Source organism: Taeniopygia guttata, chromosome 5, assembly GCF_048771995.1.
Source record: "Taeniopygia guttata chromosome 5, bTaeGut7.mat, whole genome shotgun sequence".
Taxonomy (NCBI): Eukaryota; Metazoa; Chordata; class Aves; order Passeriformes; family Estrildidae; genus Taeniopygia; species Taeniopygia guttata.
The window spans coordinates 47297504-47314400 of record NC_133030.1 but is presented as its reverse complement, the minus strand read 5'-3'; the positions used below and the strand labels follow the sequence as shown (position 1 = coordinate 47314400).

At 39.4% G+C, this 16897-nt stretch overlaps 1 protein-coding gene across 4 annotated transcripts in view; it reads left to right on the top strand.

The window, feature by feature from the left end:
- KCNK10 (potassium two pore domain channel subfamily K member 10) overlaps positions 1–16897 on the top strand; it is a 58162-nt gene that overhangs the window by 10623 nt on the left and 30642 nt on the right. For 2 of the 4 annotated variants that reach the window (XM_072930322.1, XM_072930324.1), the window contains exons 3-4: positions 11819–11872; positions 14008–14336. In XM_072930322.1, coding sequence (XP_072786423.1) covers positions 11819–11872; positions 14008–14336 — 383 coding nt within the window. The remainder of the gene's footprint in view (positions 1–11818; positions 11873–14007; positions 14337–16897) is intronic. The other 2 variants (XM_030274807.4, XM_002200051.7) reach the window with 1 other exon arrangement.

Here is a 16897-nt window from a genome sequence, read left to right as displayed (position 1 = left end):
CAGTTAAATATAAGTAGGTATCTGAAATTCTAGGGTATTCTAAGTTTCTAAGGATGTGCTATGGTTAAGGGAGTTATAGGCAAATATGGTTATTGAAACCAGGAAAATTTTCAGTTAATGTCTGGTTTAGGGTCAGCAAATTCTCTCCAGGCTGCACTGATAGATTTGACCACATCTGTATTGACAGATGAATGGGATGTATTCCAAGTTACAGCCAAGCAAAGAAATGAGACAAGGGTTGTTTCTGCTGACTTACACAATGAAAGTGTAGAATAAAAATTTGTGTATTATAAAGAATTTAGAATAAGAGGATATAAAAATGCTTATGATAAATCAATATGCTTCAAACAGCAACTTTTTCTTCCTTGTGAAAAGCATTTTTTGCACAGATTTTTTCCTAGCTGTCTTATATGTATTCTTCATCCTGTTCCAGAATAGGTTTTTAAAGTATTGGGAAGCTTTCATTCACTTAACTAAGAGTATTAATGTGTATAAGAACTTAAGACAAAGAAATAGATTGGATCCTCAGGTTATGCAAATAGTATAGCTTCAGTGAGCTAAAAACCAACCCAAGCAATGTGCTTCTTACAAGATTTCTGACCATTGCCACATGGAAAGATCCACTTTTATTGCTGTTGCACAGAAAATTTGAGAAATTATCACTTAATTGAAATGCTAATGAGATTTGCTTGAATTCAAAGTATTTTTCTATAGATCCTAATCACTAATCAGACTGAGAGACACACCACTCGCCTGATGTCCAGTCAGTGGTGCTGCTAAAGTCCCCTTCTCATGACTGACATAAATAAATTCCTTCACTCCACTGTAAGGCTGTACCTCTGGCAGACAGCCAGCATAAATCGTATTTCTAATGTAGCTTCCTTCTAGGAAGGCCAGCACGAATCTTTGCTTTGTTGTCTCTGCCACTTGATTGTTTCACCACTACGTTTCTTTTAATAAGAAAGTCCTTCCCTTTGTACACAGGCCTTCTTATGCTAAATTCTAAGACTTAGTTTTCCTCGACTATTTGGTATGGCTATGAGACCATTGGCTGAATTTCTTTTCTGAATCTGTGAGATAGAATTTATGGAAGATCCCAGCAAAATCCCTGACCCTAGATCATCCTGTGAGTACCAGATGAACACACTGAAAACCTGTGGTGGGAGATTCAGACTCTTCCTAAATGTTGTTGGAATCCTGGGACACTTCCTATTGAGGAAAACTAAACAACTTGTTTCATACAAAGCACATAATGATGTAATGAAAAAATTTGGTTTAGTCTGTAAAAATAAGATTATGGATAAATAGCAGCATCACTATTCAATCTGTCTGTTGTTCACTGAAGGGTGAAATCTGCAGAGAGCCAGAGAGCAGCTGTTTATTCCTTGGTGTTTGTACCATACTGACAAAATATCAGTTTTTCTATATGTTACCCAATGAGGAAAAACAATGATATGGTCATTTATTTTGACAGGAACTCTTTTTCATAAAGACATCTCTACACCTCAAGATCTTGAGCCAAAAGCACTTGTTTCCTATTTTGCAGAGAAAAGTCCGGCATGAACTAGAACTCTCAATTTTAGCAGGAGCAAGAAGTACCAATCTATTGCTAGGGAAACAGGTTTTAGCATGATCTATTGGTTTTAGTCTTATTTCAGGATAAGAAAGGTGAGAATTTTTAATGGGTTTCTCTGTATTCAGTTTCTCTATAAATAGCCTCATAAAGCTGATAATAGCTTTGCTGCCAATGAGTGTGTTGGAACAAACACAGTCACCAATCTTGAAGCAGGAGGGTTCCATATTTGGGACTTGCCCCTGTCAATCACTTCTAATCTCCCCTCAGTACTTCCTGCTCCTTACTGTAATGCTCTTGTGCTCAATTTTTCATTCTCCTAAAGTTCATTGGTGAGCCCTACCACACATGAATATGGGCTCAGGTGTCTGGGGGCTATGGGAAGGGTAGTGCCAAGAAGAGGAACTACTGAACAGGGAATTAGGGGTATGCTACCTCCCATGCTGCCAGCACGGTTGGAAAGAAGTGAGGGACAAGAGCAGATGGATGGATTTGGAGGAGGGCAGGGTAGAAGAGAGGTCAGGAGAGAGAGAAGGCAAAAGCAAAGGAAACAAAATCCAAACTGCCCTCCAGCAGTGAGTGTACAATCTCACTCCAGCACAAGGCAAACAGCTATCAAGTATTCGTCTGGACTTGGCAGCTCTGTAAGTAGTGCTACAAATGGTGTCAGCAGCAGTGCATCTTCTTGTGAATGCCAGTCTTAGCTAGGAACCCCCCTGAGGACTGCTGTCCTGAAGCCAAACTAGAAAAAAACCCTGATGCTTTCAGCTATTCCTGGAGTCCATGTCCTGCCTTAGCACATCTATTCTTCTGACCAGTGAGCTGTCACATGTGCATTAGAACAGTGCAGTGCCTGGGAGAGGGAGGAGGGAGGGGAAAGTATCACAGCATCCTATGACCATGAGTTTTGCAGAGATTTTTTTTAATGTCAGTGGATAAGTCCTGGCAGATACCTACTCAAGCCAGCCTTGGGCTTCCTGTTGTTTCCCTGACATTTGCATAGCCTCAGTAGCAGGAGCTCTAAGGCTGTGTTTGCAGGAGACTAACTCTTGGGCAGTCCATTTTAAGTTCATGAGCAGGCTCAAACTGCACTTCTGACAGGGGAGAGGCTGGTTCAGAATCTGGAAGTTCTTGTAAAAAATCATCTAGAGCAGCTTACACGTGGTTATAATATATTTCCTTTATAACCAACAAAAGAAAGAATCTGGTTTATGGCTGTCTATTAACTTTGTAACAGATAGAATGGCATTCTGTAATGTAGTGTGAAAAACAGCATGTTCCCTAAAAGAACTTTAAAATTTGCTAATACACTGATGAAAAGTCATTGTACCTTCTTGATGCACGTATGAAAAAGAGCTTGTTTAATCAATTTTTGAAATTTCTTTTGAATTTAATTAATTTACTAAGTTCTCTAAGTGGCAGTGTTTACATGAGGCAAACTGTGCACACATGCACATACAGTGTTGTTTCTTCTCAGTGTCACAGGGGCTTATCTATTATTTGTGAAATGCTATGAGATTTGGCACAACTGATACAAAAAAGAATGTTGTGATGTGATTGACTATCTTACATTGAAGGGAAGGAAAAGGATTTCAAGAGCATTTTCCTGCTAGGAGTTGAGACTAGATTGTCAAGATGAATGATTTTTTTTAATATACTTTCAAAATTTCATTAGTTTTTTGTTGTTGTTTTTTTTGTTTGTTTTTGGTTTTTTTTTTTTTTTTACAGATTTTGGATGATGAATACAAAAACATTAGTCTGTTTTTCTCTGTTTCCCTTCACTTGTAGCTTTTCTTCTTAGATTCACAGGGACATGAATAACACTGACAGTTTCTGGCAGGTTATTTTATGCTCTCTTCTTAGATGCTTCTAATAAAGGACATTTCAATATATTGATGGTTGTTCCCATGCTTAGCTCTCCTTGTAGCTAGACTTTTTCCTAATATATATTCCCCTACTTTTTGGCACAGATTAATCAGTTATTTCATGTGCTGTTCTAGGAAAGAATTCATCACTCTCTTTAGTTACTCAGTGTCTTATTTTCATTTGAAAATTTTCATTTTAATTTTTACATACAATCTGAACAGCATTTTCATTTATATTAAGCAAATACTTTGGAAGCTGCAATGGAAATTGATGTGGGATGCTGAGAAGATTACTGCATTGGCTATTAATAAGGACATATACAAAAACTAATTTAGGAACAAGCTTACTGGTGTAGTGAGATTTTTTGGAGTTTATTTGGTTAAGGGCACTTAGATTTTAGCCCTTCAGACTTATTTTCCTAGGCCACCACTGTGAGTTTTCCCTTTCCTTGCTTTGAAAGCTCCTGTGAGATGTTTGAACAGCCATTCTGCTGTGCTTTAAAACATTCATAATTAGAAATGGCACTGTCTTTCAGAAATAGAATAAGCCTGACAATGGTATTCAGACCCTCCTCTCTCACTACACTTTCTTGACTAAAATGAAATTTGCTGATACATACATTTCTCTATCTCTTTAGGGACAGTAGGTTCAGAATTGCTAAATTATAGAATAGCAGAGTTTTACAACAGCCTCATAAAGCAGAGGCACATGGCATAGCTCAGGGGAATGATAATTGCATAGACTTTTTAATCTTTTGCATACTTGTTAAACTGATTACAACTAGATTAATAAGTAATCCAACTGGTCAGGTTTACCCAGCATCCAATTTCAAACTATTTAACATCTACAAGAAAACTCAGATTTTCTCATACTTTTTTAGGATTGTCAGAGGCAACACGTTGTATTGGTATTTCATTGGTTACATATGCATGCATTTCCTGCCAGCATGAAATATTTAATCAACTTGACATTTAGCTTTATGTGCAAATGTATGCTGCTGGCATCCATTTTTCTTAGATGTGTATAGAAAGTGAGTGAAATAAAATGCTTATGTTTGAGAAGGGAAAACTAAAATGAAAGGTATAAAAAGTGAAAAAATCAAATCAACTCAACAAGAAAAATGAATGTTTTTGTTCCAAATTGACCCAGCTCCAGCAGAGAGTGACAAAAATGCATTATTGTTGGAAGAATGCTTGCTCCCTCTGTAGCTAACTCCTGTTCATCATTGTACTTTAAATCCTGATCTGTACATTGATATTCTTAGTGCTTGGACTGATGACTTTTTAATGAAATCCATATAGAAGTAACTGGTGGGACTCAGAGAAAAAGCTTTGGTGAACATTACAGTCTGAGTTGTGTCCTCATCTTTATTGCACTTGTGCCAACTCTCTGTGGTGGGTTGACCTTGGCTGGCTACCAGATGCCCACCCAGCCATTCTCACTCCTCCTCAACAGGAGAGGGGGAGAAAATAAGACTGGAAAAGTTTGTGCGTTGAGATAGAACCAGGGAGAGCAGTTAGAGATTGCCATCACAAGCATACAAGACTTGACTTGGGGAAAGTTTATTTGCTTTATAGCTAATTAAAATAGATTGGGGTGGTAAGAAATAAAGACGAAGGTTAAAATAGCTTCCCCTGCTTCTCCTACTTTTTCCTAGAAACTTTATTGCCTCATTCCTGACTCTTCTTTATCCTTTCCACCTCACAGGTTCAGAGGGATAGTGAGTGGGTGTTTTTGGTGGGTCTAGCTCCACTAGATTGCATCTTTCTCCTTATACTTTTTCCTTGCTCCTGCATGAGTCCATGCCGTGGGGCTGCAGTGCTTTAGAGTAAACCTCCTCCAGTATGGTCTCTCCACAGGGAGCAGCACTTCAGGAAATATCAACCTGCTCTGGACTGGGATCCTCCATATACTTCAGTGTGAATATCTGCACGGGTGTGATCCTCTCCATGAGCTCCAGGGAAATACCAAAGCTATCATGATCTCTTCTGAAACTCACAGGCTGCAGGAAGATATCTCCTATAGCTCCTGGAGTGCCTCTTTCTCCTTCACTGACCTTGGTGTTTTTAGGACTGTTTCTCACACTTTTTTCCTCATTCTTAAAAGTATGCACAATATTTTCCTTTTCTAAAGTATGCTTTCACAGAGGTGCTACTAGCTTTGCTGATGGGCTCAGCTATGTTCTGTTGTGGGTCTGTTGGAATCAGAAGGAACTGTCTGTGTCCAGAAAGGGGCAGCCCCAGGACTTCCACAGAGACCACTGTAGCCACCCTGCTCCCATCACCTTGCCACCTAAGTCAGGTATTTGTTTCTGTCAGGCACTTGCTGCATAGATAAATGGGAGCAGTATGTTCTGGTAGTACGGATAGTGGAAACTAGAGAAGATTCCCTCAAGATTTGTTCTTTGGGAAAAAAAATGGTTTCAGATAGGAGTGATATTGTGCTTCAGTGGAAGGTAAAATTAATTCTCATTATGTACTGCATAGCTAAGTTCTTTTCTGACACCAAAGAAGCTCTTTGGGAAGAGACAAGAGGCTTAGGTTCTCCTTCGTTCTGATGGTTTACAGTGCCACCAGCACTATCACTATGTGAAGACCCTCATCACTGGAAAGCTCTTTCTAAAGAGCTACCTTAATTCAGACCATACTGATTTCTTAATTTCTACAATGTTCCAATTTAGGCTGCTTAATTTTTTTAAATTTTTTGCCTAAACTATAGTTTTCTAATGAAAAAGAATGAAAAATATAAAACTATGACTTTTTGTTTTCTCTTAACAACCGTGTTCCAGATTAATTAAGTAGCTGGGGTATTCCAAAAGCTATTCATTTGTATGTTTCAATTATAACTGATGCAGCAGAATTACGTAGATTTTTTTGGAAGCTTACTGAGAATCATTATTTTGAGCACTAGATGGGAATATATGACAAATGGTACGGAAATTGCAGAACCCTTTTTGTATGACATACTTCCCAAAGCTGCTGCCAGGGATGGCAAAACAATGGTCAGATACAATTCCCTCTGATACATATTGCTGACATTTCTCTCCCCACCAACAGAGACAACTCAGTATTTTTTTATCATTATGAACTTTTATTCTATTTCACTAACATTACCCTATAATAGGAAGAAAACAGTGCTTTTATTCCTTATGCAGATTTGTAACCTAACATACTCCTCCCTTCTCACCACCCCACTCAGGGGAAGGGGCAATTGGGAGGAATCAATGCTACTTTTCTTCTAACAGCACATCCAATCTATTTTGTTTAATGTGTATTGCCCTTTCAGCCTTTACCTGTCTCTCATACTCCATGTAATGCTTTGCTGCTGATGCCTGCATTTGCAGCAGACAGCTGAGATGTTGCTGAAGTCAGCAGCACTAATGCTACATTAGAGAATCCTCTTCAGGGAGAAGAGTGTTAGATTTAACCCAGGGGGGTGTTGCTGCAGTGAAAAGCGCTATGCTCAGAGCCACTTTGTGTTTTCCTAACAAACAATATGTCAAGCTTTGCTTTCATGAACAGTAAATGCAATAGTAATGCTTCTCACTTGAGTGGCAATTCTCAGCAAAACACTGTGGAAGCAGTAGGGTGAAATTCCCCTTGTGTGGCAAGCTTGCTGTGGCTTCCACTGCTCAATTTCTGTGCCTTGAGGATAGGCAGAAGGACCAGGGCCAAGCTGGTGTAAAACATGTCAGCACTGATAACAGTTTTCTTGATCCATGACTGTATGAATCCCATGGTACCCAGACAGCAATTCCTATTATTCTTATTCCTCAATCCAGAAAAACTGCCACAGGGATACCAGTGTTCAGTCCCAGATGTAATCATAGCCTGTAGGCAGGCTTTTCTCCCATTTCTTGATCACAGCTGTAATGTCACCTGTTAATTAGCCCACATCATGCAAAGATGTTGCACAAACACAAAGGCAAACATGACCATTGTCTACTGGGATTTTTGTTCTAAAAGTCAGATTTTCTAAATCAGCATCAGATTTTTGAATGCCCAGTTATAAAAATTCAACAGTTATTTTGCTGGCTAAATAGATGCTCTCTTCAAAACTGGTTAAAAACCACAACAGAAAGGGGGTGAATGGGGGATAAGGGGGAGTGGAATAACAAGCAAATCAGGTAGTAGAAATTAGTTGCCATATCGTCAAAATGCAAAATGCAAAATAATGGTTTAATTATTTTTGGGTAACACATGGATAGAAATGTCAATGTTTCAATATTTTCACCTGCTTCCTGTTAGACAGCCAATTCCCTTCATTGGTAGATCTGCATGCATTTTCTGTTTGTGACACATTCTTGAGAAGTTCATACAGGTGATAGCTTAATACACTGATTGCCTCCACTAATTTCTCTAACATACCTCTTACACTTGCTATCACTTCCAGGCACAGCCCTGCTATCCTAACTCCAGCAGCCCTTATCTGAAAGAACCTATGGAGTCTGTTGGAAAGATTTTACATTGGAAGCAAGTGCTAAATGCCCACATCCCCCAGGAACTTTTGTTTAGAGATGAACAAGAGCCTTGGAGTGAAAGATTAATATTTTATCTCCTGGTGGGCTGCTCATTTCCCTGCCTTCTATATTGTTCAGTCAGGAAGCCTTTTAATCTTAAATTCAGTGTGTGGCTATTTCAGAAGATGACCTTGGGAAGGAAAAAAACCTGTCCAGTTAAATTGAAATACATTTTAAACAATTTTGGTCAGTGAAGTCCCTTCATCCCCCAGTCCTTTATGATCCATTCTCAAGAAGGTGGATCCACCTACTCTTAGTGGTCAGTTCAGGGAAGTTGTAGTGGATTTTGTTAACACCTAATGGACATTTCTGAGCTTTGGGGCATGAGAGCTCTGTCCTGCAACTTCATACACTTGACAAAAAAAAAGTATTTCTATATTAGTTCAGGAAGAAATGCTGGCTTATTAAGTAGTGCTACAGGAAGGATGTAGAACACTATGTAGGATGTTATGAAAGCTGTAGGGAAGACTATTTGCTCCTGAATTTTCTCACTGAAACTGGACTACATGATGAGATTATAATTCTAACTAAATTTCTAGTTTAATATAAACACAAGAAAGGCTTCATGGGAAATTTTGGATGTTTTATTATGAACATATCTGAAGAATGCATTATTTCCTTTCTTTAAAGAAACTTCCTGTTATACTATGAGGATTTTGGGAAAAACGTAGTATGTACCTTTAGACATGCATCAACAAGCCTTTTTACTTGAGGTGAAAGTATTTTGTTTCCTTCCTTCAATGGCACCACTAAAATGGGAGATTAAATGTCTGGTTCAATTTTTGATCATCTCATGTTTCAAGCTTAAAGCCTTTCGCTGAGTTTATGATGTATAAGTGCATACGGCTTCTATGCAATTCTGTGTTGAATCCTGCAAAAGCAACATTTTTATTAGACGTGTCTATTATTGTCTCATAAAAATGCACATACATTGCTGTGTGCCTGTGTAACACAGGAATGCGGAAGAAAATGAAGTACTAAATAAGATGCTATTAAACCTGTCTTACATTTTTTCACAATAGAAATTGTGACACCAATTGTAACACAGAGAAGGGCATGTTTACTTAAAAAAAAATTATTTGGTTTAAACTATTTAAGAAACTCTCCTCCAAAACCGGGTTTCTTTGTATCTCCTGTGTTCTTAGCATATTGAGTAAGATAGTTACCAGCATAGAAGTCACAGTGGCAAAGCAACATTTTTATGTTTTCATAGTCAAAAGTCAGTTGAACACAGGCTATCACTGAAGACTGAGGTACAAAAGTTGTTGAGTACTGAAGATTTCTCTTCATTTGTTGTTCCCAGTTTACCAATGCTGTTTATCAAGGGGCTTGTTTGATTTTCTTCTTCTGGTTAACATACCAGTAGAAGCCCTTCTTGTTAATATTGGTCTCCCTTGTGAGGTTCAGTTTCAGCCTTGCCTTAGCCTTCCTTACCCCATCCCTTCATCTCTATACTCTTCCCAGGTCACATGTCCTTGTCTCCACTGTCTGTGCATTCTTCTCTTTACATTTAGTTCAACCAGGAGCACCCTACTCTGTCTCAGCTATGCCAGTCTCTTGCCTTCCTTGTACAATTTCTTGCTCCTGGGGATTGCCAGGCTGCCTTCCTAGAGGAATTATTCCTTTCAGATATTTCCCTGGTGTTTCTCTGTGTCTTCTGTTAGGACTCTCTGGCTCAGCTCCCTAAGACTGCAGGTATGGTGGCTAGCACAGTTCAGAGTCACTGCAAAGAGCCCTTGCTAGCACCCTGTCCCTCCATCTGTCTATTTTCTTATCTTCTCACATTTACCAGGGACAAACCTCATATTGCCCCTCTACCCCTTCACATCCAGTTCAAAGCCTCACCAGTGAGCCCCACTAGCTCCTGAGCAAAGACTCTCTTCTACCACTGAGAAAGCTGAATCCCATCTGCTGCCAGCATGCCTGGGGCTGTGCAGAACCATTCCATTGTCAAAACCCCCAGAATTTTGATGATGACACCAGCTGTGAAGCCACAGACTCAGTTTGTCCATTTTTTCCCCACGCTGGGGCCTTCAACTGTAACGAGAGAGGAGCCAGTAGCCCTCGCGTCCCGCCCAGCTCCCGTGCCAGCCGCGGAGGGCCCTGCAGCCCTGTCTGACCGCCGGGGCTGTGCTGCCGTCCCTCGGGCCCTGCGGCGCGGCTCCCCCGGGCAGCAGCATGAGGCCGTGCCGGCCCGGGACCTGCCCTCACGCGTCCAGGGCGATGGCGGCGCCCCGGCCCCCGGGGCTGCACAGCCCGCCCGGGGCCAGGCCTGCCCTGAGCCCCGGGCCCTCTGCTCCCCTCAGGCAGGAATTCCCTGCGGCTTTAAACAGTTAAGCTTTACTCATCTTGATGATGACTGAGAGTTTTTCTTCCTCAATTGCCATCAATATTAGCAGAAATCTGAGGGATTTAAGCTCCTCACACATCAGTGTGAGCCCTGGCAATGATATTCACCAATACAAGAGCAGATAATGAGGTGATCTGAGATGTGAACAACTGTACTGATCCTAATATTGCAATTTCACTTGTAACATTAATATCTTCAGCTGTTTCATTTTGAAGGTTATCCAAAAAATCAGGAATTTACCGTTCTTTGCTCTCTGGCATCCTTTTATTGGGATAAGGCCTGTTTTGAAACACCATAATGTTCCTTTGAGGGTTCATGTATCTATGAGATTAGCTGTCAACCAATATAATGCATGCATGTGAATGGATATCTATCATTGCTTTCACTGAGGCTGATTAAGTCTTCTCTGATACGATTTAACAAACATATGGATGAGGCTCTGTTTGGGGAAAAGCCTGTTCTGACAGCAGCTTGTTTTAAAAAAACATGAACAAATGAAGTAGGGAATGTTCTGCATTTATTGTAAACATGTCCTCTTCTCTTTTGCTCTATGTTTGTCCTAAACTATGGTCGAAACCATCTCTACAAATGCAAGAATTTATGTAGTCCTTTATTTTTTTAAGCTATATACTTCTCCACATTGTTGAATTGACAATGTAATTCATCCTTTGATTTTAGTAAAACTACTTGTTAAACTTCTGGAATTTTATGTAGCTCTTATTTTCAGAAATGGACTCTCTCAGGGAACTTGTAGAAAAGTAAGCACTACTTTCTCTTTTTCCAGTTGATGACACCATGACTTAAAGGCAAATGGCAGCACTTTTGTGAGAGTACAGGTTCACAGAGAAAGTGTTCCAATTAGAAACCAGGATTTATGACTTCTTACCATGTGCTTAAGTCACTAAGCCCACTGTCATGTGAGATAGCTCCTAGATGGAGTATCTACAGTGTTCTTCCAATACCTAAGTCCTGCTTAAAATCTCTGCAGTATTGATTGCAGCTGTGCCTTGTGCATTGGTTTTGTAAGAAGACCATTTCTGTTACACATCAGTAACAGCTTAATTAGCTGCTTTGGTGTAGTCTTCCTGTGAATTTATTTATATAATATAAAATACTTCAGGATCAACAGTTCTACATTCGCTTAGGATAGCTATTACTAATAGAAGAAAATGAAAAACTAAGACAGTTCTTCTCTTTTTAGAGATAAGCAAGCTGAGCACAGTAATCCACTAAGCTGTTTAAGTGACAAAATATTTATAAGAATGTTTTATGTTCTTTATTGTGAACTTCCCATCTTGTTCCTTAATTCATACAACACGTTTTCCTTAGAAGACAGAATCAAACAGGCCATGATTTTACTGTAAGGCTGTTACTAACACTTCGCCAGAAACATTATTTGAATAAGAAAAAACATTTTTACTAGCACACAGGAAAAAAAACTCACTAATGCTGTTTTAATGATGCCAGCTCTTGACTTCCATCTTCTTGACTTATTTTTGTCATATCACAGGCAGGCACTGCTTTCCACTGAGAGGCTCACCCAGTCTACACGGGACTATGCCAGGTGTGGTAAGGTGGATACCTGTTTCAAAAAATCATAGTATTCTGTCACATGAATTCTGCTTTCTTCTTACCGTGTGAGCCGTGGATCCTGATGCTGAGTAATCTGATGAGTGAAAAATCAGCCCTCAGGCTCGCAGATTTTGTGTTGGTTTACAATATAGTAGTTATGGGTTCTAATTCAAATGGTATGAATTTTATGGAATCTATGGAAGCTATGTTACACTGAGTTACATCAGCTTAGCCACTTCTGTGAGTACTCAAATTTAGTTCAGTAAGGAGATGTTATGACTCAGGTTTAAGATACTTGCCTATAGAGAAAAGGAAGTTCTAACTGTTTCATACAACCTCAATATTTTATATTTCTTCTGAATACTTTTCTGGTGTTTCCTGCTGAAATTCACTGCATTTATTACAATATAAATTTAAGGAGACTTAGAGAATAAATATACTGACATCTCACAAAAAGTATGACTTTTTTCTAATACTGTCACTCTTCTTCCTATTGTCACATAAAGTTCTTAACAGTCACATGAAATATATCTGGAGGTAAGGGAAAATATCCTTTTAAGTTTGCTATCACCCCATCCTGGTTAATAAGTGTTGTGAATCATAAGGATCTTTTGATGTCAAAGTGAATGGCTGTGCCACAGGGTGTTGCAAAACAAACAGAAAAGGAATCAACCACAATACCAGATTTATGTATGTGGAACCTCTAAATCATATATTAAATGAAATATTAATTGTAAGTGTAGAACAACTATAGATTTCTGTAGTTTATTGATTATCAAGTAAGCTGGAATCTCTATCCTCCATGCAATGCTTCAGAGTTGTATTGCTTGTAGAAAAATATGACTGTAGTAAATGCCTGCGTTCTGAAACTATTCAGCATCATAAAATGGCTTCTTCTGGGAAAGAGTTGTGGCCCACTTCAGAATCAAGGTATAACCATGTTGTATGTTTAAGTTTTAGAGAATGGGGTTACAATGCCACTCTGATGTGATGTTGTAAATCTTTCTGCTTTAATTTCTAAGTGAAGCAGCACAGATACATTGTGAATAAGTTCAGAGAATGCACCTAAAGTAGCTGTATTTTAAAGAAATATCTGATTTAGGTCTGATATGCAAAAAATTAATCCGGTTTCAAAGAAATTACAGGCCAATGGCCTGTACCATGGTAAGATTACACAGGAATTTGGTTTAAAATGAATCCAACATCTTCAAATCCTAAATGTGGTACGATTATATCAGTGGATGCTAAGGAACCTGGCCTCATCTTGCCATTGATAACACTAGCAACAGAGAGTGGGAAAGTATGATGACAGAAAAACTGAAGTATTTGGAGGGGGACCCAGCTTGGATTTACATGCCTTGGTAGCTTGACACAGTGGTCAGGCTATGTCCAGCTGGATGTCAGGATTGTTAGCTCTATGTATTGTAAAGGTCATCTAGGCTATACAGTGTCTCAGACCCAAGGTGAGTGGTCCACAGTTGTGCTTGGCGTGTAACTTTGACCTCAGACATCTCATATACTCTGGCTGACACGTGATTTATGCTAAAACTTGTGAAGCTTTCAGGCTTTAAGGACATTTTCACAAGTGATAGTTTTGTGAATCCAGGTAAATAGTATGGGCCAGTTTATGTTATTGAGCCAAATAGCACTGTGGTTTGCAAAGCATTTTCTGGTTCAGATAGTGATCAGTGTTCATTAGCAGTTCAATTTCTTAGCACTATTAATACTATCAGCATTATGATTTAAGGATGTAAATCACTGCCAGGTTCCTTAACCAAACACCACCATGTGTAATTAATATGCTAGCTAGTCAGAATTTTCATGTTCATTTTGCATAAATGGTTTTCTGCATATTTTTGAACTTTTTGTACATGTAACTGGCCTATCCAGTGCTAGAGGTAATGGATGAAGTTCTAGAAGTAATGGGCAAAGCAAACCCTTTAGGTGTCCATTCAGTATGGATGGACAAAGAAGACATGGAACTTTCCAGATGAGAAGAACCATATCTATGTGAAGAACATGATTTATGTAGAAGTCTTGAAAATGTTTAAGAATTTTTTTAATATAAATCAAGGTGATACCCTAAGAGATTTGATTTTGAGTAAGGTTTTTTGCTTTGTGTTTCAGTGGCTGTTCCCTCACCAGCACCAGCTTGTGAGCCTGAGCCCAAAACTAACAGGAACTACCCATCTCCACAATTCTCCGCTTCCTCCCGACCCACTGTTGTTGCTGCCATGGAAGCCCCTTCTCAAGGCCGGCAGAAAGTCATGGATTGGAGAGCAGTGGTGGCCATCTTTATTGTGGTGGTAGTTTACCTGGTGGCGGGAGGACTCGTCTTCCGTGCCCTGGAGCAGCCCTTTGAAAGCAGGCAGAAGAACACAATCGCCTCACAGAAGGCTGATTTCCTTCGGGAGCACGTTTGTGTCACCGAGCTAGAGCTGGAGACACTGATTCAGGTAGGCCGTGTGAAGAAGATGGTACTTCTTGGAAGTTAGGAGAAACAGCTCAGTGGTTTATTGACCAGCTGAGTTGTTGGGGAACAAAATTGTTCACAGAGGCAGTGTGAAGAGCAGGCTATTTCCCAGACATTTTAAGGTCTGAGAAGCACAAACTCTATTTCCAAAATATTGTAAATATAGAAACATAGAATAAGCTTGTGTTGGAAGGGACCTATGAGGATCATTAAGTCCAACTCCTGACCCCATGCAGGACATCCTGAGTCACGCTATGTGCCTGAGGGCATTATCCAAATGCTTCTTGGACTCTGTCAGGCTTGGGGCTGTGACCACTTCTCTGGGGATCCTGTTCCAGTGCCAGCCACCCTCTGGGTGAAAAGCTTTCTCCTAGATCTCTCTTGACTCAGATTCAGGTAATTTCCTTGAGTCCTGTGACTGGACATGAGAATGAAGAGCTTGGTACATGTATTCCCTAGAATAATAAAAGATGTGTGCAAAGAAAAGCACACATCTTTTATTAGAAACTAATATCTGGAAAAATTTTTTTTGAGAGAGGTGGCAGATGTGCAAGACTTATGCCCTCATCTCTAGAAATTTTCAAGTTATTAATTCTTTCTTCAAAATTAAACACAACAACCAGGAGGGCATTATGTTAGTAAGAATTCATATTTTGGATAGGCACTTTGGATTAGTGTTCTGAACCAGTTGTGAAGGTATGTATGAAAGGGAACATCCCGTAGAGATGTTTCATTTTGCTGCTGCTTACTTGGTTTATTAGTGTCATAAGCCAGCTTTTCTTTCTAGGCTGTTTCCATGTAAAAAGAAAAGAATTTTCATGTGCTAGAAGAAAACTATAGATAGAGCAGGTAAAAAATAGTACTTTGAATTAACTATGGAGAAGACTTGCAGGTCGATGAAGAAAAGAAAAGACTGTTTGAACTGTGAAGAAAAGAAGTGGTAAGTATCTGATTATTGAAGCATCTACCTGTGCCTCTGGAGGTTATCTTGTCTCAACTTCCCTTCTGCCCTATCTTTATTTTACCTTATTTCTCCTAAAAGGATAGGAAAAAAGGATTCAGATGTCTTGGGTCCTGTCCTATTTGGTGCAGGCAGCCTGGTTTGTAACGTCAGTCCAGAGCTGCTCCAGCTGTGTAGGAGACACACTGAGTGACACACTGAGCGTAAGGTGCTTCACAAGTCTGCTGCTGTCCTGTAGGTATGCTGCTTCCAGAACTTAGCGGGACACAAACCTTTTAGACTTAGTTCTCTGTGCATATCCCTTGTTAAATACTGTAGGTCTACCCTCAGACACAGTGCATGCATGACTATCAAATCACTGTAAGTGTAGGTAGAGCACTCTTAGGCTGATTGGTTCTTAAAGTTCTTTGTGGGATAAGTAGAAATATTTAAGGAATGGGCTTTGAAAGTTGTTACTTTTGATTTAACCAGAAAAAAATTGCTGGCCTTAGAAAATTCTGTTGTGGAAAAGTGAATAAATGTGAATTTATACTGAGGGTCCTGAATCACTATATAAGGGGTAGTGAGAATAAGTAGAGAGGGAGTATATAGAAAAGTTATTAAAGAATTAGTTATTAGAAGCTGTTTGCTAATGAGAAGCATCCTAATAATCCTAACTGAGAAATATCAGAGCATGAAAGGCAATTGAAGCAACTCTTTGTATGCTTGATAGGAATCTGCTTGGAAAAATAATTGTAGAGGGAGATAATAAGTATTGGATTAGAATGATCTGTGAAGAGGAATCAGTAGAGCTAGGCAAAAAAAGGACAAGAATTTTCTTTTGCTATCAAATGCCTATCCTTGAAAACACATAGGGTAGGTACATCTTTGACTGTCTCATCACTTGAGAGGGCTATTACACTGGTCCTTGAAAAAGATTTGTCTTCTTCATACTTGGGATCTTATGGAGAAATTACAGAAACATGAAGAAATGAACCAGATAAAAACCTTTCTTCATGGAGAAACCAGAAACAGTCTGTTTTGCTCCTCTCTCCTCATCAGCTGCACTGGCTTCCAGCTATCTCATTGCTTATGTAAGTGGAATTGATAAAGTGTACTTCAGACTGAAATGCAGTTTGGTTTCACTCTCTTTGGGAATACAGAATTTAATTGTCCCAGTATCACCACGAATGCTGGGCTTCTGCTCTGGGATTTGCCTTTAATTCCATGCAGACCATGTCACCAGACCATGTCTTTTTTCTTACAGGGGGACTGTACTGTGGTGGTACCAAAGGGGCTGAGAGTAAAATACTCATCTATGCAATGACAGGGAGCAAACCAGAAAGTTGTGATCAAAAATACATGCTTTTAAAAACAAATAATATCAAGTACTTTTATTTACTTCAGTAGTTTTGTCATTCTCTTCACCCTTACCTGCCTGTTTGCTTTAGCATACATCCGTTACTTGAACATCCAGAAAGACAATTTCAGCCCTTTGGGCATTTCAGATTATTGCCTTCCCTGAAATGGGTGGCATTTCAAAAGAAAAAATTACCATAGGTTGGTAGTTATTCAGTAAAGAAGATTGCACTTTCAATTAATAA